The following is a 27,857-nucleotide window of genomic DNA, read 5'->3' as shown; positions in this document are numbered from 1 at the left end:
TTTCCTACCGCCGTTTGACCTGGAAGTAAAATTTCAGTAGGAAGTACAAATGCCCGAGAAACAAAGATGGCGGCTGATTCCTCAATGGAGCTTCTGTTTTTAGAAACCTTTAAGCATCAAAGTGCAGAGGTAAATTACACAATTCTCCATATTTCATTATAGTGCAATAAAATCTCAATAAAACGTTATCTGCAAAGTTCCCGAGCTATTTTGTCGCTTATGTGTGACAAAGCATATCAGTGAGCATCATGGCTAAATGCATTAGCATGTTGCTACATGTGAAAGCTAACACTAGCGTATTAGTCACTATGATCATGTATTAATGTTACTGTTGTTATTAAACATGACTGCTGGACTTTCTAGACGTCTAGAAATCGATAACTATAAACACCGCCGGTCTTTGCAGCTTGGAAATAAGACAAAAAATAAATAAATAAACATTTGGATGCAAACAAACAGAGCTGCAAATCGTCCATCAGCTCCATCTGTTTATTCTTTTCAAATAGATATAATCGAAGAAATTAATTGATAATGTTCATTAATGTTCCCTGAACGTTTTGATTGTGTGTTTATGTAAATAATAAACCACATGCTGTCCTACAAGGAAAAAGAATAATTTTAAGACTCTTACTGCAGGTTTTATATTTACACTTAATGTGGATGTTCTAGACTCTTTACTGCTGCAAAACTTTATGACTGTAGAAAATGAATGAACACAAACCTGACAAATGGGATTAGAGATGTAAACAGTGCTGTGGTATAAAGTGGTTTCTGCTGTAATGATACTGAGCTGTTGTTTGCACCTGATACTATGTGCTCTGGGTTTCGGAGGAAATCAGTCTGAAACTAACAACCTTACAGTAAAGTAGCTGCTGTTCAGCTGGTTTCTGCCTCATTACTTATGCAGAGCATCAGAAGTGTGATGTTAAGTTACTTTTAGCTGATTTTAACAGCAATAACAGTCTCTCTCTCTCTCTCTCTCTCTCTCACTCTCTCTCGCTCTCTCTCTCTCTCTCTCTCTCTCTCTCTCTTTTGATTGTTGATGATGAAACGTGTTTTGAGACATGACATGACATAAAGACGTTTGTTTAAAGATCACTTTATTCTTTGGCTATTGTAAATTATGCACTTACATGTGAATTAGTTGTTAAAAAAGAACTATTACATGACTATAAATGACTATATATGTATATGACTATATATATTGTTTTCCTCATGTTGGAACTTTTTCTAGTTTTTCCACTAATTTTCAAGAAAATCAACACTTGATTAAACGGAATTGTACACTTTTGAAACGGATTATCTCTGTCAGATATAGATAACTAGACAAAAAGATCTGTTTAATAGAAGTCATGCATTTTAATGTATGCACATATGTTGTAGTTGGTTGAAATTCTCCTACATACATACATTTATTTATTTATTTATTTTGTGTACGTTTCCTCCGCTCTAGTTCACAAATGTAGATGTGGTGCGATTTCCGTATGATGTGTTGATCGCAGAAGTCAGAGTCATTCCTCCTGGTATCAAAGCCCACAGCAGCCTCCCGGACAGCAGAGCTTTTGGGTAAGGACGCAATTGCTTTATTCATTTATTCCTTTGGTGTTTTTGTTGCTGATTTTTCTCTCACTTCAGGAATGAATAATGGTTGAAATGATTATTAAGGTATTGAAAGACGAAAAAAAGTGTACGAAAGTCTGTGTACTCAGCTGGTATTCAAAGCTAGCTCTGATTCTTTTAACAATGCTGCCACCACCATGCTTTTCTGTGGTTATAGGATTTCTTTGGGCAGTTAGCTTGGGTTTTTTTGGGGGTTTAGTCTTGCACCAAAAAAAATTCTACCTTAGTCTCGATAGTAACGTCTTATTGTTCTTAGTAACGTCACTGCGGTGCCCCTTTGTTCCATGGTACATCTAATGTTTTGTAAATACTTTTGTAACCCCCATTTGATGGAACCTTTTGACGTTGAGACCATGCGCATGTTTTGTAAGCTCTTTTGCGGGACATTTAAAAGTCGGATGCAGTCGAGATGTAGAGAAACCGCTGATGTTTATTTGGGTTTAATCAGAATCTTGTTGATGACAAGTCTGTGATGATTCCTTTTGAACATGGATTTGATTTGTGAGTGATTGGTTCATTCTGAGCTCAGTCACATGCACTGTTATAAACTTGCATGCACACTTATCCAACCAGGTGATTTAAATCTTTTTAATTCATTTATTTATTTATTTTTACTTGAATGTTGTCAGTTGCTTTATTAAGCTAAAGCTTGAACACCATCTAATGCGATTTAACGTGATCATAGTTTCATTTTTATGTCAAAAAAGCTTGCAGGTTTAACTCGTGTATAGATTTTTTTAAATTCCACTATTAATATTAGTGAATAGAAAGTACTGCGGGTAAATAAACGGTTTCTCTTCATAATCATATATGTCCTAATTCACCTTCCACAGTTTGTGATACAGATCCATAGTGTCTAGAATTCTAATGCATCTTACATAATTAAAATAAAATACTAAGAGTCTTTTTTCATACTGACCATTTATTCTGAAACGGAGAATTAATTCTCTCACATTATTAAATTATAAACGGTGCACTGAAATTTCATTCTGATGGATATTTTATTTGAAATCACTGAAAGTCAAATTCAATTTCTGGAAGGGGACATTGTTGTTTTTTTTTTTGGGGAAATATTTTTAGGAAAATTCAAAAACTTAAAAATCTTGCTTGCGTAAGTATTCACCCCACCAGTGTTGGGCAGTAACGCGTTACTGTAACACAGTTACTTTTGACAGTAACTAATACTCTAACGCGTTACTTTTTAAATACTGTTACCATATGGTGCGTTTGTCTGTTACTTTTTTAAATGAATTCATTTTGGCTGAAGTGTAGCCTACAGGCTAACCTGTTTACAGCAACGACGCAGTGTAGGATTGGTGGATGCCAACCTGTAAACACGAAGACGCCGCACTGTGGGCGTGTTTCTGTTTATTTATGTATGTGCGGCAGTAATGGCGAGTCGAGGCGAGAGCAAGATGAGTTTCTCAAAGTGGAAATATGCTCATTATTTCTTTAAAAAAGTAACTAAAAAGTTACTTTTAACAGTAATGCGTTACTTTTTGGTGTAAGTAATCAACAAAGTAATTGAGTTACTTTTTGAATGAAGTAACTGTAACTAGTTACTATTTCTTAGTAACTAGCACAACACTGACCCCCACATATTAATATCAGGTCAAGCCACCTCTTGTTGCAATAACTGCTTTAAGTCTTTTGGGATACATATATACCAGCTTTGAACACAGTGATGAAGTGATTTTGGCTCATTATTCTTGGCAAATCTTCTCCAGCTTGTTCAGATTAGTTGGGGTACATTTGTGTGCTTCAATTTTCAAACAGTGCCACAGGTTCTCCACACCATTGAGAACAGGACTTTGAGCTGTTTGGTTCAGCTCAGCTACCAAATCTGACCTCAGAAGACTACAGAGGGTAGTCCATACTGCTGAGCGAATCATTGGCACAACATCGGGTCCTGCTCATGAGAAGCATCCCCACAGCATGATGCTGCCTCCACCATACTTCACTGTAGAGCCGGTGTGTCTTGAGGCATAAGAAATGTTAGGTTTTGGCCAAAAAGCTCTATCTTGGTCTCATCAGACCACAAAACCGTGGCAATAAAGAAGCTGTAACTCAAAGAAATACCATCTCCAAGATTTTATGAAAAATTAAGAAATGCTTGGAGATGGTATTTCTTTGAGTTACAGCTTCTTTATTGCCACCCTTTTGCAGAATTATGGTTGACTGTTGCACCATTTTTCCACTTGTAGCCGCTGAACTTTGTAGCTTCTTTAAAGTAATTGTGGACCTCTCTGTGGCTTCTCTAACAAGTCTCCTTTTCGTTTAAATGCCGAGTTTCGAGGGTCGGCTTTGTCTTGGCTGGTGCGGTTGACCTTCCACTCGCTGATTACTGATTCGACTTTGCTGACTAATCTGTAATCTATTCCCTGATCTATACATTTTTATTATTTTGTCTCTAACATCTGTAGAATGCTCTTTGCTCTTTATTTTCCTTTACATCAACAACCTAAGCAGTGATCCTTTAACAGTGGGTTATTTATCCCAAAATTGCGATTGCACAGTATTATTATTCACAGTAGGATGTCAATGGTAAAGTAATTGCACTCGCGTTAAGGCAATTTCTTTCATCTGTGTAACCTGGCAGCTTCCATAGCACAGGGGTTGTATACTTACGCAAGCAAGATACTTAAGTTTTATTATTTTCTCTAAAAATATTTCCCAACAAAAACACAATGTCACCTACCGATAATTGGTCTTAAGTTTCAGTGTTTTCCAATAAAATCCACATCAGGATGAAACTTCAGAGGCTTGATCAGGGGTCTGAACATATGGAGTCGAGTTGTGTTCTCCATGCATGTTTGTGATGAGCAGCCAGGGTTGGAGAGAATCACGTGACTCTGAATCCAGACAAACGCTGTAGGCTGAAGCGAGAACACTCGGATTAGGACCGGTGTGAAAACTGCCTAAAAGAATTTGACAGCCCTGCCTCGTGAAGCCTTCTAGTTATTGCACAACATCACTGACAGTTTCTTTACTGACTCTATACAGTATATAATCCTTCAGATCCGAGTCTTTATCAAGCGTTAACCTATTTTTCTGTTAAACTCTTTTATTAATCCAACTGTGAATTTATCTCATGAATCTTGTGGGGGTCTCCCCCCCCATACACACACACACGCGCCAGGACATCTAACAGGACAATGAACTTGACGCAGCCTCCATAACTAAAAGTCAGTCTAAAATAAACAGAGTAAGTAAACATTGTGGTCGCTTTAATAGTTTCAGCTGAAGGACACAGTGAAGGATGAGTGAAGAGCTTGTTGTGTGTCTTGGTTTCTACCGTTCTCACTCGTCTTAGGTATCACACACACCACACCCTTTATTCTGCTTCAGTTATGACTCACCTGTGTGTTTGTCTTGTCGATTGCCTGTTCAACTTACCGTGTCTACTTTCCCTAATAAACTTTACGTTTTCATGAAACTTTTGTTCAAGTTATTTCACTGTCTGTAAGTGAAAGTGTCCAGATCATTTCTAGCTGAATATCTGGCTATGTTTTTTTTTTTGTTTGTTTTTTGTTTGTTTTTTAAACCTTGAAGCTTTGTGTGGGTTGGAGAGAAGCACCGCACTTTGTTGAGATGTCTTTTAAATAGAATCATTTCACTGATTTGTTACTCGTCCGAGGAAGAATTCGGACAGGAAATAAAGGGAATTAAAGTCAGGTCAATTCGTCTAGATCGGATCGGATTGGATCGGTGTGTGAGGAGAACGCGTGATATTTGTGTCTTAGTGGGTGTTTATTTTTTATGTCTTTTTTTTTTTCTTTTGCAAACCATCGGAAAGTGCATGTGTATGCTGGGGCGTCGTCAAACATGCATTTGTTGTTCTGATCTCAGTGTGTGTGTGTGTGTGTGTGTGTTTTCAGAGAAACTGCTCCTCATGCTTTCCAGTTAGACCTGTTCTTTAACAATGTCTCCAAACCCAGCACTCCAGTGTTTGACCGGTTGGGCAGGTAACACACACACACACACACACACACACACACACCACCCACCACACCAGTGCACATATACTCTATGAATGCCAACAGTTACAACTATTACACACTTATTCTATAGTATTTCAGTGACTTCCCACTTAAAGTTCCTTAACGATCTACATGTCGTTTTTGTCCCCCACCCTAGCTTGGAATACGACGAGAACAAATCAATTGTCTTCAGGCCCAGTGGGAAGGTGAGAGACCTGTAGACTGCTTCGTTGTCTATTATTCTCTCCCTGAAGTATATTTATACGCCCCCCCCTTTTTTTTTAACATGCCTGTTTACTTTGCTGCGTGTTTTCGTGTGTGTGAAAAAAAGCTTTTCATGCTTTAATAATTGTTGCTCATGGAATCCTTTATCCAGTCCAAAATGTTGCTGCTCTTACTGGACTTTCCAGCTCTAGGATGTCTATGCAAACCATCAGTTGTTTGCATGCTTGACATAACTTCATTTACCTCTCCCTACTGTGGAGAAAGAGTTTCTCAATCAGCACATCAGACATCTCATCTTTTTCAAGATGGAAAGTGATCTTTAAATCAGACATGTTCTTTCTATATATTTATTTGTTTGTTTGTTTGTTTATTTTAGATTTGACTTGTTTTAATAAAGAGAAAACCCCTAATTATTTTATTGTTAGAGATTTGCATATGAGGAAGATCTACATGTTTGGATATTAGATGATATCAGAAGTTAAAGAGGGAAAGCGATGTTACAGCAGACGTTATATTTTCCTCTTTTGAGCATCATGTTGTTGTTTTTTTTTTCCCCCTCCAGTCTGACGTGATACTTCATCCTTCATACTGTAACTTTAAACCTATTCCAGATGGGGAATAAATATGAAAAAGAAAATAAATATTCCTTGCTGTTAATGTGCATTAAAAAAAAGCATTATCGAGATGGAAGGATACACAAAAATGAAGTAAACGAGAGGATTTCTGTGTAGCACCCAGTTAGTGAGGGTTAGCAGTAACATCTGACATTTTATCCGGTATTAAATATCACAAGACATTAGGTTTAAGATGTTTAAGACGTTCTTTCTTTCGTTCTTTCGTTCTAATTTTCCAGCTTTTATGTTTTTTTATGTCCGCGACCAGTTTTTTCTTGCTGATGCTTCTGATTTCACGTCGACCCCCACGTTTCTGCTGTCCTCATGATTTTGTCTCAAATCAAAAAATGTCCTTAACATGAAGGTTTTTTAGTAATCCTGAAGATCTAGAGGATTGTGTGCCAGAAGGACCTTTTCAGTAGATTTAAATGACCCAGTGATCAAAATACTCTAGACTACACAGGTGTGTGTCATTCGTGAGATGGTTAACGAGACCTGACCTTGATAATTTCTTGTAGATAAATACAGACGGCTTGGTGCTGCGTGGCTGGTATACGTGCCTGACGTTGGCGGTGTACGGTACGGCCGAACGCTCACACGGCCATGACCGCGATTCTCCACCCCCACCTCCTCCTCCTCCACCTCAGCAGCAGACACCTGCCTCCAAAAGGACCATCAAGCATGGTCAGTACATCTGTTATTTACACACACGAACGGTATTAGAAATAAACACCACTTCTTTCATTACAGGCAGGGATGTAAATGGAATGTACAGTTGAACAAGCCGTCATTAAAAAAGGTATATTGTGTATCGTGTGTGTGTGTCAGAGTGGGACAATGAGGAGCATTTTAACGGCAGCCCACCCAGACCACAACCCAGAGGCCCTCGAACCCCACCAGGGCCTCCACCGCCAGACGATGATGAGGAGGATGCACTTCCTGTGCCAGGTGTGTATGAGAGAATTCTGCCTAAGAACTTTTATTTCCGCCCTCTCATCTCTTACAGTGCACCATTCAACTAAATAGAACAACTTTTTAAAGCAACACGAACTACAAGGTGTCGCATTAGTCAGCCACCTTGTCAGTCTGTGTGGGATTTTGCGATTGCAGAAACGAACACAAAATCAAGCAACCCGACCATATCGGAGCAAGTTGCAAGCTGTTTACAGCAGATTGTCTGCAGATTTGGATGCCAACATGCATTGCATGACATCATCACAATACACATGAGTATAGCGATCATAAAAACTAATGCTTTCACCGCTAGGAGTTTAAAAAAGAACCCTGTACATGCTATGTTTTTTTTCTGAAGGGAAAATAACATCTAATTCACATCAAAAACAAAATCGAGAATTTTTGGCTGCAACAATCACAAAAAACTCTGGTATCTTGTTATAGAAGTTACATTAGGATTTAAAAAAAAAAAACCCATCATCCAGTTTTTCATGATTGCCGCTGCAGCTCAGAACAGCACAGCGGGCAACATTATTACACCCTCTCGCACTCTACTTAAACTTGAAGTGGTGGAAATGCACATTTTCCTGTCTTATTTCAGCTCTTGGTTCTGGAAGATTAAATAATCGCAGTTTTTTTTTAAAAATCTCCAGTTGGGGAAAAATCAGTGTTGCACAAGGATGTTAGCTGCAGTAGTGCTGTAATACTGTTTTAAAAATAGTTTTTATTGTATTAATTTTCACTAACTGATATAATAATAATTATAATAATAATTGATTTTTTTACCTAATTCTACAAAAACTCTAAATCACTCGAAGGCCCGGTAAAGGAGGAGAGCGTGGAGCGAGGGGACGATGATTTGGAGCCTGTTTCTCCTGAGCGAAACTCTCTCCCTCCTAGTGATGCCTACTCGGACCAGGAACAGGAGGAAGACGAAGGAGCAGGGGAGGACGAAGACAACGACGCCCGCTCTGAGGGAAGTGAGCCGGAGGAGGAGGAGGAGGAAGATGAAGAAGAGGGTGAGGAGGAGATGGAGGATGATGGTGAAGGTAGGGGAGGCGCAACACGGTGTGTGTTCCTCAGGCGTGTGTGCGGATGTGTTTTTCCCAGCATGCTCACACATTACCCTGAGAGCAGAGAGGAAGTAACTAAAAATCACACTGCATGTTATACCGCCTGAGCGTCCCCCTGAGCTACAGCATAGACATGGAAGGTTTTAGTATGTCCCTGTCTCAAGCTCCTACTCCTACTCATTTCTGCTTTGCGTAGTTAGGAACTTAGGTCTGATCATTAGCTTCATAATGAAGGCAAGCAGACACTGAGATGTTGCGTGTGGGCTGGGCATACTTTATTTTTCTTATTAGTTTCTTTTCTTTTTTTTTTTAATGTTTAACAGTACAGAAGGAGTAACTCATTCATCATGTGCTCTCCCTGTCCAGTTTTAGAAGTTATAGTATGTTTTTCCTTTCTTTAGGTGATGATGGCTATGAACAAATATCTAGTGATGAGGAGGATCTCGAGAGTGCCACGTTTAAGCTGCCAGCTTTTGACCTTGACTGCACCCCTGAGGACCTCGCATCACTACCCACCGTTCAATACGATCCGTACGAACGCGAGCTCCGCCCCCTGCAGCACTTCACTGCACCCCATATGACCCGCTACGAGGCCGAATTGAATTGTCTCAAGCCGATAGATCTCCAGGACCAAACGTCTCCATGGGCCGAGTCTGCAGCTAAGTTGTCAGAACTGCTAGAAGCCTGGGGGGAGGGGCAGGAGCGTGGTGCAGGCTGGGTAACAGCATTAGAGGAAGTTTCAGCTTTGCTAGTGAAAGGAATGAGCTTTTTAGAAGTTAAGGACTCAGAGGGCCAGAAAGAACAGCTGAAACTCCTAGTTGATTGGACGTCCACAGCTCTTAATCTTGACTTAGCTCTAGCACAGCCCATTGCTCTGAACCTTCGGCAACTGAAAGCAGGCGCCAAACTGGCATCTTCTTTAGCTGAGTGTGGTACACAGACTGTGCAGGCCCTGCTGGACAAAGGAATCATGGGTCGTTTGCTGGACCTCTTGTTTGCCGATCACGTGTCCTCCACGCTGAAACTCAGCATTCTGCGCTCTCTCGACAGCATTATAAGTGAACCGCTTGGCATGGAGGCACTGATTAGAGCAGGCCCACAAGACAGCGAAGAGACCAGTGGCTACCAGCGTCTGCTCGAGCTCTTTCTGTTGGACCAGACTGTCCGAGTGGCGACGGCAGGTGCTGCCATCATGCAGAAGGGACATTTATATGAAGTGCTGATTGACCTTCAAAAAACAGCAGGTGTGTGGGCTGAGCACCATCCTACAGACACAGAGGCTGGAGAACGAGAAAGAGGGGAGAGGGAAAGCACAGACAGAGAAGGGGAGGAGGGAGACAGGGAAAACCCTGAGGCAGAGCCAGAGAGCCCGATGGACATAGACACACTGTTGGAATCGAATTCTCTCTCCGAGGCTGATCTGGAGAGGCTGCAAGGTTTGATAGAAGAGTTGCTCCACCTGCTGGAAACAGCACCTCATTGCATGGTGCAGCCGCCTGGCAAGGCTTTTCCCACTACTGCACGCATTACTGGACCTCCAGAGCGAGATGATCCTTATCCAACTCTCTATAGGTGATTCAAACACTTTTTAGGTTATTAGCCTGGGATTGGTTGTAAGGAAATGTACTCAGTGTAAGAAAGTTCACTGTACTCCAATTTGTTATCTTAGATCAGCACACCTGTTGCAAGACCAGTACGGTCTGATAGATATTAATAAACGAGGTGGGCGTCAGTTATCATGCTGGAAAAGAAGAAATACATTTATGGCGTTTGGCAGACGCCCTAATCCCCAATTATATCTCATTTTATACAACTGACGGTTAAGGGCCTTGCTCAAGGGCCCAAAAGTAGCAGCTTGATGAACCTGGGATTTGAACTCTCAACCTTCTTCTGAGTTCAAATCCCAGGTCCACCAGGCTGCCACTGTCGGGACCCTGAGCAAGGCCCTTAACCCTCAATTGCACAGTTGTATAAATTGAAATAAATGTAAGTCATTCTGGATAAAAGTGTCTGCTAAATGACAGAAATGTAAATGTAGTCCAACACCTTAACCACTGAGCTACCTCATCCCTCGTCACCTATATTGGAGAAAAAACTTATTAAAATTAAAAAAAAAAAAAAAAAAAAATAAAAATATATATATATATATATATATATATATATATATATATTTTTTTTTTTTTTTTGTGTAAATGAATTTTATAAAAATCATTCTTTTCATATAACTGACTCGAAAGAAAGTCCTAAATAAGTCATTAAATGAAATTAAAATAAATTGAATGACAACAAAACCAAACGAAACCAAAAGTATTGGCACTGTATTAAAGGAGGACGTTAGTGTGTGCCTGTGGGATTTGATACACTGCAGTGGCTGGGAGCTTTTAGAGCACATCATTTGATTTAAATCAGATGTGCTTTGAATTCACTTGTAATTTACTATTAATTGACTTGACTTTTAACAGTTTACACATGTGAATATGAAGAAATTCAGTCAAACTTTTGAAAAGCTGATGAAATTCTTAGTTTGTTTTGTTTTTCTTCATCGAATGGCATTTGTGTGTTCATGTTAACCAGATATTGGACCTCTATTAAGTCTGTAATAAATCTCTCCTTCTTACAGGTATATGCATGCTGCCCACTTCTTGGAGTCATTGGCAGTCGTCTTGACCTCTCCTGCCACTTGCAGCCATGTTGGAGTTCTGCAGGCCGTGCGAGAGTTGCTGCGCTTCTTGTCCCAGTCCCAGCAGGGCCTCTTGTTCCTCCTGAGCCAGCATGAGCCCACTAACATCCTTTTACGTCTGCTCACACCTCTCACACAGGTGGCTCCCCTCCCACACCTAGCTCACCTGGCCCCAATGACCCCTCTATTGGAGGCAGAGGGGGAGGAAGCCCCCACAGCTGCAGAGACCTCATTGGATGATGGCTTTTGGGTGTGGTTAATGCAGGCCTTACACGCACTGCAAGCTGTCGCAGAGCTGAATGGCTTGGAGCTTGAGGAAGGTGACAATCCAGAGGTTTTATCCACACTCCACAGCTTGTATCTCATCAGTTTTAGCAGCACGGGACGAAACGCAGTCACACACGTCCTCAGCATGGATGTCAATCTCAGCTGCCTGGTCAACCTGCTCGAGCATCACGCCAAAGAGGGGCAGGGGTGAGCGCGCACACACACGCACACACACACACACACAACAAAGACACAAACAGATCAAGCTCAGGTTTGTCCTGCATATGTGCTTCAATGCAGTGATTTATTTTTAGGGAGGGAAAAGCCAGAAAGTCTGTAACGTACAACTATGCCTGCATGCTCGTGCTGCTGGTGGTGCAGTCCTCTGCTGAGCTGAAAATGATGGAACATTATGCTGCTCCGTTACTCGGTATCTGCAAAGCCGACGAGAACAACGCAAAGCTTCAAGGTGAGACATGTATCTGTATAACTTAAATTGAATCTATTAGATTTGTGAGGTGTTGTATATTAAATAAAACCTGCTTGTCAAAAATAAGGCGAAGAACACAGAGATCCAAATGAAGACATGTATGTTAGAATGGGTTATTTGTTTAAAATAATGACCTTCCTATATAATAATATATAATATATAATAAAGTAATGACAAAACAATTCAACAGCTTTTCTACAGCTTTCGGTGGAAATAACATATTAAGTGGAAATAAGATAAATATGTCAAAATAACAAATGATTTCTAAATAAGAGATGTGGAATTATATATTAATTCTAAAAGAGCAGCATAGCATTTAAAAAAAAATGAAAACTGTATAGAAACCAATTGTTAATCTATAATTTCTGTTTTTTTTTTTCTTGTTTATCTTGATGTGTGACTTCTGTTTCAGAGCTAAGTAAATGGTTGGAGCCACTGGAGAAGATACGGTTTGATATGAGTGGCATACCTGCACTTATTGATTACATCAAGCAGGTCTGTACAGTAGAACAAGATGGAGTCATTTCAGGTTTATAATTATTTATTGGATTAGAGGATAGCTGGATACGAGAGCAACGTATGAGAGGTTTTTTTTTTAAATAAAATAATTGCCTTGAGCCTGTCTTCAAGTACATCTGTATGCAATTCACTTTCATGCAGTTATCCAGTCAGCTAATCATGTAGCAGCTATGCAATACATAACATCCTACAGATACAGCCTCAGTTCATTCTCACATCAGGGAGAAAATGTCATGTTTTAAATGTGTGAAAGCCTTTCACCGTGACATTTTTGTTGGTGCCAGATGGCCTGGACTGAGTTTTTCTGAAACTGCTGATCTCCTGGGATATTTTTCACCTCTAGCATTTGCACAGATTGGTGGGTGGAAAAAATCCAGTAAACAGCAGTTCAATAGGCAGAAATGCTGAGAGGGGTCAGATGATGCAGGACTGTAAGGCTACGTTGACTCATATATCATCTTTTTCTTCATTGTGATGAGAAGCACTGCCAAGCTGACACTGTTGGGCCCTTGAGCAAGGCCCTTAAGTCTCACTGCTCCATGAGTGCTGTATCATGACTGACCCTGCGCTCTGACCCCAAAGCTCTGACTTCCAAAGTTGGAGTATGTGAAGAAAGAATTTCACTGTGCTGTAATATATATGTGACAAATGAAGGCTTCTCTCTATCAATAAAAAGCGTGTTACAAGGCACAAAACACTTAACAGTTAACAACAGTTAACACCAGTCTTGTCTCCAGTCCCGTCGGCCCAGGACAGGAATTTGAGACTGCATGGACCAAAACTGGTAGAAAATCAATACGAGGAAATCGCTTGTAGTTTTTTTTTTTTTGTTTTTTTTTTAAATCAACAGTTCATCTTTTCCCTCATTCTGATGTTTGATGATTGATATTAAGGCTACATGATTGCCTGACTGGAAAATTCCATAAATGAGTAAGTGTTGAGGTGCATTGAAGGCACTGCTCAGTCAGAGTATCTTAGCTGTTGTAGCGCAACCACTGGTCTCTTGGGTTTAAAGGGGAATGCTGATTACAGCTGTTATTGTAACAGCTGGACTTATCTATTTTATTCCTGAAGCATATGTACACTATATTTATTATTATAACTGTATTTGAAAGACTAATACTATAAAATGATTGTTCAGTTCTTGTGTAGTTCACTGATGGCAACACAAAGGAGTTGTTGTTAAGGAGTTATTGGCAGTAAATGGCAGTTGAATTTATACCCCTTATATTGGTCTATTTATGTAATATAATCCATTTTTACATTCATCTGCCATTGTTTATGTGTAACCGCACTCATATTAGAGATACTGTATCATACAGCCAATGTTTGTGTATAATTAGGACCATTGCATGGATTTATATGTTGAAACGAGCCTGTGATATATTGTGAGCAAGCTACCTAATGATTAGCCACACATAACTGAGATTCAGTTCCCTTTGTCAGAATTTGGAGAATTTATTGACGCCAGACGGAGTGGGCCTTGTTACTTCTCTTAGAGTGCTTTGTCATATCGCCTGTCCACCAGCCACTGTGCCAGGTATACACACACACACACACACACACACACACACACACAAATGCTCAGAATTTCACATTGTGCATCATTTCCTGATGTCTAGTTGTGCAAAACAACTTAGAACAAAGGCACATTTGTTTTGAAATCAGTTTTCAAGCAATCAAAAATTGGAACTACCAGTTGTTTCTTGTTGCCCACGTTTACCCTGTGAGACTGATTGTTAAGTTAATAGCTCTGAATGTGTTCTCTGGGTTTGAGCTCTGGGTTTGAGCTCTGGGTTTCACCTGTAACGTCTGCATTTGCTAATGAACCAACATGAAGTCTAGAGAGCTGTCTGTTCACCAAACTGTCCAGACATCACTAAAGAAGATCTTAGTTTTTTACTCTCCGGCTCTGATGTCACTCCATCAAACTGTTGGCTGAACGTCTGATGCATATGCCTGGAAACACTTCCTGGTTTTGAAATCGTCGTCTGATTGTTTGGATTCTACAGGATGTCTGGGAGACATGTTTGTCACTTTTTTAAATCGTCCCTTCCCCTCGGAAACAAAGACCTCACGATGGTCTTCTCCCCTCGTGGAAGAAGGAAGCCGTCATTTTCGCAGGATTTTCTTAAATGACCATCATGCCAGTCTGTTTTTGTAAGAACATTGACTTTCCTTTTTTAGGGAGCTTTTTTACACCCCAAACTATGATTGGTTGCTTTACATGTCCAAGGGCAATAAAAGCTGCTGTGGAGTCCAGAACTTCTGTCATCAGTCTGAAGATTTGGCTAAAAGAGAATAGTTACCTGTCACAATGCACTAATTGCAAGTATCTGGAATATTCAACCAAATATTAGGTGTTAGTCATTTTAAGATTGTCTGATCCGATACTTAGCTTACCTAAAAATTAGGTTGTCTAACCAAAGGTGCCATGTTCTAAGTTGTGTATCAAGTCTTGATGTAAATATTAGAAAATGAGCCAAAATTCATTTCATATTTATCTTTTGATCTCAAACCCAAATGTTTTCAGTTTTTAGCAAAAACCAATTACGTCTACAGGTGGTCCACAGCATTGGTTGCCGGTGTGCTTCAGAATAGAGTTTAAGCTTTTATTGTTTGTTTTTGAATCATTAAATGGATTAGTGCCACCATACCTGGCAGATTTATAACAAAGGTACACGTTCATCCAATCTCTTGGGTCTTCTGATCAGCTGCTCTTAACTGTTCCCAGGGCCAGATTCATTCAGGGTTCGGATAGCTTTAGCTGGCTCTAATCTTTAGCACAGCCTTCCTCCGCATGTCAAAGCAGCTTCCTCTTTATCTAATTCTAAACTGAAAAAACTCTTAAAACAGGTTTTTTAACCCATGTCCTTAAATGATAAACTGGGACCTGGAGCATGTTGGGTATCAATATAGATACCCAGTCATTATTTTTATACTTGTATAACAGACCGGTCAGCTTTTGTTAGGTTTAATTGTGCTTTATAAAGTAATATATTTAAAATAGAATCAAATATATGCAGAAGATATTTATTTGATACATATGTTCATTAAAATACGGCAGGGTGTGTAGCACTAGGGAACAAGTATCATAGATCTGTGTTGTATATGTAGGTCAGCAGAAGGACCTGAAATGGAACCAGGCAGTGATCACATTGTTCAGCGCTGAAGGAATGGACACCTTTATTAAACTCCTCCAGAAGTTGACCTCTGTGTTACTACCCCACTGGCGACTGCATGGACCCTTGGGCCCTACACCGCAGAGACTGATGATGATGTCACTGTCATCCTGCACGCTGAGGCTTATGCGAGCTATGATGAGCGAGCTTCTGCATGGCGGCGCATGCGAGTTCAGGGATGTGCGCATCCCAGCCGTCTGTGTTACCCTGCATACGATCGCATGCTCCACGCCGTTGGGAAACCTGGATGCAGAGGAGCTACGCCTGCAGAACGACATCACTGACGTTTTACTGACTTTTACACACGCCGTGAGCGAGCAAGAGACGGGCTCCGAGGAAACCGTAGCAGCCAACAGCTGGTCTCTCATGCTGAAAGAAGTGCTCAACTCCATTACTGCTGCACCAGAGAATATTTACAGCAGCCTCAGTCTGTTATCGGAGCTTCTGCCTTTACCACTGCCCATGCAGACCACACAGGTACCACACACATACAACTGGAGTGGATTGACAAGAGAAATACATACAGGCATATTAATAACCGTGACTGAATGCTAAACAATTTCTGTCCATTTATTTCTGTCTTGTTAATGTTTTGTCAATTGTAGCAGAAATATCTGAACTTAAATTGAATTTACTGCTTTAATTTTGGTACTCTGTTGTTTATATATTGAGATACACAAGAGTTTTTTTGTTTTTGTGTATAATTAGGCGGTACACTATTTTGTCCTTTTGGACCTTGTGCTTCGACACTTAATTTGTAGGAGTTGCAGTGAAGTCACCTGAAAAAGATTTGCTACTTAATGATGACGTACGTTGCTCTCTCCGCATGGCAGGCTTTGTCAGTTCAAGACATCGGAGTGGCGATGAACACCCGGAAGCTATGGAGTATGCATCTGCATGCTCAGGCCCGCACTTTACAGGACGTGATGCGGTGTGTGTGCGTGAGCAGCTGTCCACCGCTCCTGTCTGTGATCCGGCGAGTGTGTGTGCAGCTCTGCGACCTTGCAGCACCGACTGCCACAGTGGTCATGAGGACCCTGCTGGAGCAGCTGCAGGAAGAGATACAACTGTAAGACATGTATCAAATGCTCTCACACTATACCATTATATAATGCTATGTATACTGTTTTATAACTTTATTACTGTTTATATTTAATGTATTAAAACTTTAGTATCTTTTATTTAGGGAAGTCATGACCCCGCAGTTGACGAGGCTATTGGCTCTGCTAGACTCACTGGTGTCTCAGCGCTCATGTAAGGCTGCCATGTTGGCTCTGCTGGGCGGAGCTATACGCAGCGAGGTACGGAGCGAGGGACGGCCTGACGACAAACCAACAGACGTGCTGTCGATACTTCTTGCGATGCTTCTCCCACCAGTGGATGCCAACCTATCGTTGCAGCAAAACGCTGAACTTATTGCCTCAATTATCCAGTCGCTGTGTGACCAGGATATTTCTCTGATTGTGAGTGGCTCAGGGGAGGTGTGTGTGTCTGAGGCAGAACAGTTGGCTAATGCCTTGCCTTCAAAGGACATGATGCCGGGTATATGTGACAGAATGCTGGAGGTTCTCAAACACACACACAGCAGTTACACTATTCAACTTACTTGCCTCAGAACTATGATGTTCCTGACCGAACACGACTATGGGCTCTATCACTTAAAGAGGTAACAGTTTGCTTTTATTTAAATAAGCGGTGTGTTTGTGTGTGTATGCACTATATTCTTTAATACGTCGTTCAAATGTTTCAGCTCATTAAGGAAACACAATTCTGCCGTGTCCTCGCTGCTCGGGAGAGAAATCACATCTTTTAACAAAGAAACAGCTGAACTGCTTTCTGCTCTGTTGGATTTCCTGCGACAGATCCTCAATAACGACTCAGTGGTGAGCAACAAAATCACATCCTGCTGGTTCTTGTTGTAGTGAAGCCGGAACTGTATGTTAACATTACACTTCATGGGAAAAAGAAAGTACACCCTTTGTGAATTCTATCATTTTATTTATCACTAAATATCTGGTGCACTCGGGTGTATGTCTACATCATGCCAAGAATAAATGATGGCATGGCATGACCTCAGATTAGTTATTGCTGCTGCTCATTAATCTGGAAAGGGTTAGAATGCCATCTCCAGACTAGCTGAAATTGACCATTCTACATTACGGATAGTTTACAAATGGCACTTTCTCTTCCCCATGATTATATGTGCATGCGACAGAAAGGAAGAGTGTAGTTTGTGTATGAGAGCCTGTTTGTACTATAACAGGATGAAGATATTGACTCTCGCTCTTTGGCTTTGAACGTGAGTGATATGAAACAGCTGCTTCAGTGGAAAGATGATTCTACGGAACATCCGCTTGCAGAGTTGGAGAAACACATCACGGTATGAAGTGCATTGGTATAAGAGTCTCCACATGTCCTTAATAGTCGTAATTTGTCTGATATTACATTTTACACATTATGTCTCAGAGCCTGGGGAGGGACAGCATTCTCCTCCTTCTTCAACCATGACAGTGAAACTGACTAATTGCAGGCATCTGTGAAATCAGTCTGAAAAGGGCAGATAGTATTTTCTTTCCTGTGTGTTCTGCTGCCCTGTGATGCTGAGCAGCAGTTTAAAAAGATGGCTGGTTTCACATGGCTCAGAGAAAGCATAAGTTAGCCTTTATTGTACCTCTTTGATCCGATATATCAGTGCAGGTAGAAAGTGCTGCATGTAATTCTTGTATTGATTTAGTAAATACCATGGGATTAACAGCAGGATTAACATGCCATGATAAATAGTTATATATATATATATATATATATATATATATATACACACGTGTATATATATATGTATACATATACATATATATAATATGTATAAAGGCATATTTTGTTGGCTCAAGTGGTTAAGATGTATATTAATAATATAATAATATATATTAATAATATAATAATATATAGATAATATATTAATATATATATATATATATATATATATATATATACGTGTATATATATATATATATATACACACGTGTATATATATATGTATACGTATATATACGTATATATATATATATATATATATATATATATATATATATATATATATATATATATATATATATATATATATATATATATAATATGTATAAAGGCATATTTTGTTGGCTCAAGTGGTTAAGATGTATATTAATAATATAATAATATATATTAATAATATAATAATATATAGATAATATATTAATATATATATATATATATATATACATATAATATGTATAAAGGCATATTTTGTTGGCTCGAGTGGTTAAGGTTCTGGGTTGTTGATCAGAAGGTCGGGGTTCAAGCACCAGCGCTGCCACTGTTGTGCCCTTGAGCAAGGCCTTTAACCCTTGCTGCTCTAGGGGTGCTGTATCATAGCTGCCCCTGCGGTCCGACCCCAACCTCCTCAGTTGGGATATGCGAAGAAAAGTATTCCACTGTGCTGTAATGTATATGTGACGATAATAAAGGCTTCTATGCCCCAATTTCATCATTCCTAATACTTACTCATAATGATGTATTTGACACATGCAAATCTTATATAATTTGATATAAACTATCAGTTGTTAATACTTAGCATATTTAATACCTTTTTGGTTGTACAGTTTTCCTGGGTGTAAAGTGAAAATGTATTGCTTAGCTGTCGACCAACATAAATGTGGACCAACAAATAAGTATGAAAATGAAATACTACTTTCTTAGCAGATTTATCACATTTGATCGATCACATTAGTTGTTCTAGCCTTGTACTGACCCCAGTATTGGTACTGTGCCACACACAAGCATCTTGTTAAAACTGGAATGAATGTCCTAAATCTTGTGTACGTGTATTTGTCCTTTAAAGCATAAAGTGTAAATCTCAGAATATAAACTTTTTTAGTGTATCTCATATCTTATGCTTGTTTTATAACTCTCACAGGAACTCCTTAAGGAGGATGATTCCTTGGAAGCTCTACTGGAGAATGTGGTGGGTCTCCGTCAGATTGTCGAAAGCGCCGGAGAGACTGTGGGCCAAGCAGAACCTGATACGGAGCCGACTCTACCTTCCCCAGAACCACTCCAGACCCAGTTTAACAACAGGTAACAGAGGGAGTCTTGTTAAGTTCTCAGTATTATTCTAAATAATTTAATGTTCATGTCGGTTCATGTTATTCCTTTGTGATTGTGTATGTTCTCTACCCAAAGAACGGTATATATCCTCTCTGATCTACCGGATGATCAACTCCGGACTCTTTGGTATTCTCCATTCCAGTCAGATGACATGGAGACAGAACAGGACATGGTGAGTGTGGGTTTTTATTTCTTTTATTATTATTATTTTTTATTTACTTAATAATATCAACAAGTTCCTGTCACTTGCCAATTTCCTTTAATCTAACAATAGCTATAATCATTACATTACATCCTGTATTTACTTCAAGCCAAGTGAGGTACTGTGTGTTTGTGCTGAAATGTTACAAGGAGGGTTTTTTTTGTCTGTTTGTTTTGTTGTCTTGCAGGTTAAAGTAGACTTGGTCACACTGGCACAGCAGTGCTGCCCTGATCTTAATTTGAAGGCTGAGTTAGACCGTTTGTTCCTGAGCGAGCCTACTTCACCAGGACACAGCAAACCAGCAAAGGGCTTTAGACTTGGGAAGCACAAGCATGAAACCTTCATCACCTCCAGGTACACACAAAACACATCCAGATACACTTTCACTCATTGGTCAGAAATACGAAGGGATAGAAAAAGCTTCAAATTTACAAAAATCACCTAGGCATGGGAAACATAGAACTGCAGCTATCTAAATAATGATCTCATTTTAGTTTAAAACATTTTGTGTATTGCATTTCTATTTTTGTTCATTGGTCCTATGAGCACGTTGAAATTCTGCAGCTATAAAACAAACAAAAAAGCATAGTGGGTAAACACTACAGGGTTCAAAGCACACACACTGCATATGTGAGCACATTCAATCATTACTCATTATTCTGTATGTATCTCTCGGCAGCGGCAAATCAGATTATGTGGAGCCTGCTAAACGTGCTCACATCATGGTAGCTCCTCGCGGACGCGGCCGAGGCGCATTTAACCAGCTCAACCGGCCGCACGACATCTTCAGGCAGCGTAAACAGAACACGAGTCGTCCGCCCTCCATGCACGTAGATGACTTCTTGGCTGCAGAGTTCAAGGAAGTGAGCCTGCCTGCAGGCTTGGCTCTACCTAAACGCCCTCTCAAAGGGGGAGGAGCCAAGCCACCCACTAGAGGCCTATTTACTGGTGGAACCAGAGGACGGGGCTTCCAGAGCCACACTCGCTTTTTCACTCCACCTGCACCCAAGAGTGCACTGCTTGCAAGTATGTACAGATGATGATGATAATACTCATACACACATACTGATCTTGTTTCTGGAGTTTGATAGTTTTTGAAAATTGACGTTCGCTTTTTTCTTCACTTAAGGTAATTATCCTCGTCGTGAAGGTGGGCGGGGCTCAACGTGGAGTGCTCCAGTGACTGCTGTCACTCACAGAGGGACATACAGCGAACCCAGAGGAGCACAAAGTAACTTTACACGGCCATTACCATCAAGGCAGCCACCAACAGGTACACTCATGCTATACTTGTTCAAGTATTTAATAGGTCGATAGATTCACAAGTAATTAATTATGGAATTATTTAATTAAAAGATTGTTTCATTTAATTTATCTTGCACTTGGTGGGAGGGACTTTGTTCCAGTCTTATTAAACATTAGCAAGTTGCAAGCATCTTCCAAGCCTCCTGCAATTAGAGGGACGGAGTGTGAAGTACTGTCCTTCCAGTGTCATGTCATTTAGTGAAATTTAAACTGGCTTTAAAACGTTTACTTTGCAATGTAGTCTAGTACAATGGATTTTAAAGTGTGGCCTAGGGACCAAGGAAGCATAAGGGGTCTCTGGTTGCAAAATGTTTGCGAACCCCTGATCTTGTAGTCTGCATATCAGTCATAGGTTAATTTACTTCTAGTCAAAATAGATGGAAAGTGATGCGTGATCTTGAACTTGAGGAATAACAAGGGAATGAAAATAAATTAGGAAAATAAAATCTGTTACTTGGATTTATTCAACTAAAAAAAAAAACTAGTCTGCTGACTACATACTGAACTTTCAGTACCCTAAATCCACGCCTTAATGTTATGCAGTTCTAAACATTTATGAATAATGCATACCTTTTATATGAGACTAGTACCTTTAATTTTGGGGTGCACAACCCCATTGGTTTGAAAGCCAATGTTGACATTTGAAATCACCTAAACAAACACACCCCTAACCAATGAGTAATACTAGCTTTAGCTTTAGCACTGTTTCACGCGGAAGACGACGTTCAACACCTAGAACCCGAGGCAGAGGTGACGGCAGGTATCCGCCATGTCAGTGTTTCAATCGCTTTCTGCTAATGTCAAACATGCACATTGAACACTCTCTCTGCCGCATATTGACAAGACACGCCCCTTTCTGTTCATCGGCTACACATTTGTTTCGTTTGTCGGCCCGACTCAGTTTTCTAAAGCATTTTTCCAACATCGTGCACCCCGCCTTTAAGGTTCAGACTTTTGTAGGTGGACAGTAAAGTAAAATATTAGTGGTGTGTTTTGAGGACTCTTATTTTTATTATTTCTTGTGTTCTTTCCTCAGGTGCATACCGTTTGGCTCCACGTGACCGTGCCCCCAGAGGAAGAGGTGCTGGTCTTTCCTGGCTAAGTGGAGGACTTGGTGTAGGAGGTGGTGGAGTAAGTAACAGTGGGCGTGGTCAAGGGAAATTCAGCAGCAGCGGTAGTGGCGGTGGACGAGGCCGACACGTACGCTCATTCACACGCTAAAAACTGTAAACTATCAAAGACTCAGCCCCATGGCTCTAAAGGACCACTCAGGATGTGGAGAATCAGTAGATGGATTTATTGTAATGTTATATTTGTTGCTTTTTTCTGTCAAAAACTGATTAAAATTCTGTGAATATCCACTCGTGTTTTAATATCTTTTAAATCTGACATTTCAATGGCAGCAGTTCAAAAGAGTAACTTTTTCTATGCAGCTGTGTTCTATGAAGTGCTGTTTTCCAACAAAGACATTCTGAAAGATCATTTGCAAAGTATTGTGAGTCAGTTAGAGAAAGTAGTTGGAATGTTAATGTGAAATAAATCATTTTGAAAATATTCAAAAGTGCCTAATTATTTAATCTGTTTTGGAAAATTCTTGCACATTTTATAAAACTGCTCAGATAATATGATCGCCTCTTAATTTTTTGTAAAAAAAAAAAAAAAAAAATGCTACAAAAAATGTTGTTGAATTCGAGTTGGTTAGCAGCATGTATCTGCAACAGAAGGATTTGGCAGTTTGCAGGATCTCAAACTGCTTATGCAGTCGTGTGTGCTGGTTTTCAGAGAACCGTGACGTCTCTACTCTTCCTCTTGAGGCAGTCTAAAGTTAGGCTGTGCAGGTTTTGCTTACGATGCTCGTCATCTTGACGCATCACTGTTTGAGAAGCCCTGCCTGGTTTAAGAACCTCGTTCTTCAACCGTTCGAGAAGCTCTGCTTTCTCAAGCTCAGCCCTCTCCAGCTCTTGCCTGCGAGTTTGCTCTGCTCCCAGTAATGCACACACGTCAGACACCACACGCGACAGCTGGCCCTGAACACAAAATTTAAATGGCTGTTACAAAAAGCACACAATATAAAAAATTTATTATTAATCAACCACTTTCAAGCAGGAAAACAGAGAGAGAGAGAGAGACTGTGTGTATGTGTGTGTGTGTGTGTAGAATACCTTGAGCTCATCCACCTCGTTTTTCAGTAAGCTCTCCTTCTGTACCATGTGTCTCCTCTGAGCATCCAGCCGGGACTCCATCTCACGTCTCACTTCCTCAACCTTACAGTCCAATTCAGTCCTATAAGACATTGTTAACTTTTATAATTGTCATATTCTACATTGCATTTTGTTCTAATAATCATGATAAAAGTAACTCTGAAATAATGACCAGCGTGACCAGCGTCCTTTTTCACAAATAATCAGAAATAAAGTTTTAATATTCTTTGTGATTAAAAATGAATATATAAATTATATATTAAATGAGAAATTTGTCCTATGTACTACAAGGAAAAGTTTTGATTCGATTTTCTAAAAGTCCTTTATTCGTTAAATCTCAGTGCCGGTTCCAAGGTTGTGTCAAGGAGGACATCAGCTGTAAAACCTGTGTCATAAATCATGTATGTTGATTGGATGATAAAACAAGGACAACAAAGTCATTTAGTCGTTCTAGGACACAATTTTTGAATAATTATTTTGTTCACTGTTTAATTCTGTATTTCATTTTTCTAAAATGAATTCATCACAGTCAGTAGAACAGGATGCGATGTGGGGGAAATGCTAAAGGTTTTTTCATCGTGATTCCACAAAATGTATTCCTTGTAGATCTAATGAGCTTCGGCTGTGGTCACTGAGATATTAGGAAACGGATAAATAAAGAATATTTGATGGATAGTAACAAGCAAAACTGCTATATGTGGGTTGTTGTAACATAAATGCTACACTTAGACAACATCAACACCAACAATTATACAGAATTGTATAAAATAGAGGCTTGGGCTGATGTCTTTTCAGCCCAGACTGTGGATACAGTTACGTGAAGCGATTACTTCAGCCTGCTTTAGTGACACATTGTGAACTGAGCAAACGCTGTCCAATCAAAGTAAAAATGAGAGAACCTATTTTTATACTTATATTTTCTCTTATAAGGAGACCCCATGCTCTAAGGCCATGATAGTTTAATAGTAAAGTGATATAAAGAGTTTTGAAAAAGTAAACTTGGGTGTAAATAGTGTTTGTCAGTGAGACCGTCTTTAAGCCTCTACCTCAGCAAATCCAGCTCAGCTCGGAGCTCAGAGACGCAGTTGTGCTGAGCCTCGTCCGTGTCTGATAGCGTGTGTCCGCACCCTCTTGCACACACTCTGTTGTAGGACTCACACACACACAAGTGCGCCTCCAGAGAATGCTGAGATACCTGCACTGGACAACCTGTGAGAAGCAGAGAGCAGAAAGCAGCAAAATGTAAAGACATGGCTTAAATTCTTAACTTTCATACATGAAGGCAAGGGCACATTAGCATTATGTTTGGGTTTGTTTGCAATAGAGGATAGAACAATATGAAATCTGTGAATATGCACAGGCAAACTTACCACAGCGGTAACACAAGTACTCCTCCCCTGCACATAGACAATAAATATTTCAATGTTTTAGAGATGTTTTTGTTCTAGTCTGTGAGTGATATACAAAATGAAATTAAATCAACATCTTAGCAAGTTAAAATATCTTGAATTTAGTCTAATTATTTCATGTCTTATTATATGATGATGATGATGATGATGATCATTCATTCATTCATTCATCTTCTACCGCTTATCCAAACTACCTCGGGTCACGGGGAGCCTGTGCCTGATGATGATGATGATGATGATTATTATTATTATTATTATTATTATTATTATTATTATTATAAGGAAGCCCCCGAGGCACAGGGAGAACATGAAAACTCCACACACATAATAGGGGAGGGCGTTGAAGCACCAACCCTGGTGATGTGAGGAAAAATTGCTAACCCTTATGTCACCATGCCGCCTAAATGTATAATCAGTTGCTTTAAAAACCTAAATGAATTGCCGATAGAGTTTTCATTGTTTAAAATTAAGCCTAATAATTATATATCTGTTTATTTAAAATTGCATAATGAAAAAAATTTTATGAACATTTTAGACTACCTTTAAAATATTTTCAGTAGTTATTATGTGGTTTGTTTACTGTTTGAGTTAAATGCTGTACTCCAATGACCATGTGGCTTCTTCATTAATATTTAAAAGTATGACTGCTCTGGTAGTTACACTATGTGGTTACTACATTCTACAGTCATCACCTGTCACGTGTGTGTGTGTGTGTGTGTGTGTGTGTGTGTCTGCGTGTGTAAGAGAGACAGTAAGAGGCAATACCACATTATCTAGTAATTGATATCTGATTTAATACTGTGCTTGTTACAGTGAAAACTGTTCCAAGGTGCTGTACTGTATGCGTTGTATAATCTGATGTGTACACGTGTTCCATGTGTGTACATACCTGCATTGCTACAACTAAACAGAGCAAAGAAACACTGTTCCTCATGCTGATGTATGGACTCCAATGCACAAATGACCTCACAACCTTGTGGGCGATAAATGCACTTCATCTGGAGCCTTGCCAAGTCATTCCGCATATATCTGCAACACAAGTCATGATGTCAAATAAATATTATAGACATATACATCAACATCATACCTTTTTAAAGCTTTTTCTTTTTTTCAAACACCTCAGTGTTGTAACTACAGTGCACCACACCACCTCCCGCTGCACTACACACATCAGCTTTTACTAGGAGGACCAATTACCATGCACGGATGATATATGAGCTTTCCAGAATCAAGAACACACAGGTATTTGGATAGATGATACATGTGCTACTTGGTCCGAATACCACCACCTGCAACACTACATACATCAGCTATGACTAGGCGGATTAATTAGTGCTCACGGATGACAGATGGCTTTTTTGTGAACGTGGAAACACTGAGCAAAAAAGTACAGCTACATGCTGTCAGATAACTCTCCTAGTAAAGGTAAGTCATCTGACAAATAAACAATCAGAAATAACTATAAATGCTTAAAAGGTGCAATTCCTTGTCACAAAATCCTAAAGAATTCAAATTTAAATTTGTTTTCTATTCTGGATCCATGCCATACTGGACAGGACATAAATATCTGTTAGGTCGACTTCTACAAGACCTTTTTAATGGGATCATTTGGGTTTCTATTCAGGTCTATATGAAGATTCACTGTGATACTTTTACAGATGTTTCTGAATCGATCAAATTAAAGTTGCTGTATAATTATGTTTACAAAATTTTATTTTATGATTTCAATACCAGCACAGTACATGTATAATTCTTGTATGAGCTTCAACAATTATTTAATAACAATGACCGATACAGATTAAGATGATGTCCATCATAGACAGATATATTTATCACTGCACTAAAAGTTGTAGTCAATGTGGTATACGTTTAATAATTCACACTTGCTGTCATACAAAATTGATGGCTAACGTATGGCTATCATGTCTAACATTGACATATAATGTGCAGGAGTAGAGAAGGTGCAGGCATGCCTATTCTTATTCTATTTCACGTGTTGTGTAGGCTAATCATTGTAGAGACCGTGGTAGCCATGACAACGAGCATGTTCTCAGTTATTTGGTACCTGTAGAGCGGCCGCAGGTTTGCGATGCTAAGAGAGAGTCGATCCTCGGGGCAGTTCTGATGGTTCACAAGCCAGGCATGAATGCAGGTACTGCAGAAAGCATGCTCACATGGAGCCTGTAGAGGATCCTCCAACACGTCACGACACACACAGCACAACAAGCCTTCGTTCACGTAGCCCACAAAACGCTCCACATCATAACCCATGCTGTGAGCAGACAGACACACAGATACTAAGGACTTATTTGGAATAAACATGACACAAATGTATTTTAGTCCAATGTATTTTAGTCCAAAGACACTTACTTAGAAATTCATACGGCACAGATGCCTCAAGGATACGTAATAGTTAATCTATTACTGTGCTTTAACCAACTTTAAATTTCACCCTGAGACATGGATTAAACAATAACTTAAGCCATGACAAGCCGAAGATCCAGTAAAATGCAAAGAAGAATCATCTTTGTGATTATTACTAGATGAAATGTGATGGTTTGCAAAAAATGTAATGAAAAAACTTACCTGCCAGACCAAGTGATGGCACCTGACTTTCTGTTTCATGCTCTGATCTTCTTACAAGACCAACTTACAGTAGGTAAGCTTTGGGTTGCCTTAGGAACAACATGGCTGCCAGCTGTTAAATGGAGACAGTGATATATGAGTCTCAGAATTCACAGGAGGAGGAGCTTCTACAATGTCAGCTAATCTTATCTCACTTTCTTAATGCCTCAACATACTCTGATGAGCAGCTTAATATAGATAGTGTCTGTAAACCACATGCCTGTAAGTTTTTTTCTTTGCATTACAATGATTATCTTACCTCTGCTGTGCACACACACAAACATCCATGATACACAGTACAGGAACCCCACCGGAGGTCTCTCTCCCCTGCTGGGATCACATGACCGGTGTAAGGGTTGATGTAGTCCTGG

The 27,857-nt window shown here is 39.7% G+C and overlaps 2 protein-coding genes across 3 annotated transcripts; one reads left to right on the top strand and one right to left on the bottom strand.

The window, feature by feature from the left end:
- On the top strand, positions 1-22,805 carry virma (vir like m6A methyltransferase associated). Of its 2 annotated transcripts, none has more exons than XM_060861200.1 (23): positions 1-129; positions 1,454-1,566; positions 5,499-5,585; positions 5,758-5,806; positions 6,958-7,123; positions 7,268-7,387; positions 8,212-8,412; positions 8,868-10,038; positions 11,087-11,620; positions 11,728-11,882; positions 12,316-12,398; positions 13,869-13,962; positions 15,540-16,081; positions 16,438-16,673; positions 16,791-17,270; positions 17,355-17,487; positions 17,868-17,984; positions 19,554-19,714; positions 19,820-19,916; positions 20,134-20,300; positions 20,626-20,972; positions 21,076-21,219; positions 22,288-22,805. In XM_060861200.1, the coding sequence occupies exons 1-23, from the start codon at positions 67-69 to the stop codon at positions 22,470-22,472; spliced, it is 5,445 nt and encodes a 1,814-aa protein (XP_060717183.1). In that variant the 5' UTR covers positions 1-66; the 3' UTR covers positions 22,473-22,805. The 2 variants fall into 2 exon arrangements, with proteins under 2 accessions (XP_060717183.1, XP_060717182.1); XM_060861199.1 differs by having other exon boundaries at positions 8,212-8,442.
- Positions 22,799-27,857, bottom strand: rnf41l (ring finger protein 41, like). The gene is made up of 8 exons (XM_060861202.1): positions 27,746-27,857; positions 27,448-27,559; positions 26,927-27,133; positions 25,751-25,890; positions 24,823-24,849; positions 24,499-24,661; positions 23,414-23,534; positions 22,799-23,278 (listed from the first exon to the last, which is right to left on the bottom strand). The coding sequence occupies exons 3-8, from the start codon at positions 27,130-27,132 to the stop codon at positions 23,030-23,032; spliced, it is 906 nt and encodes a 301-aa protein (XP_060717185.1). The 5' UTR covers position 27,133; positions 27,448-27,559; positions 27,746-27,857; the 3' UTR covers positions 22,799-23,029.

This window comes from Tachysurus vachellii, chromosome 25 (assembly GCF_030014155.1).
Source record: "Tachysurus vachellii isolate PV-2020 chromosome 25, HZAU_Pvac_v1, whole genome shotgun sequence".
NCBI lineage: Eukaryota > Metazoa > Chordata > Actinopteri > Siluriformes > Bagridae > Tachysurus > Tachysurus vachellii.
This window is presented reverse-complemented; position numbering and strand designations above follow the sequence as displayed.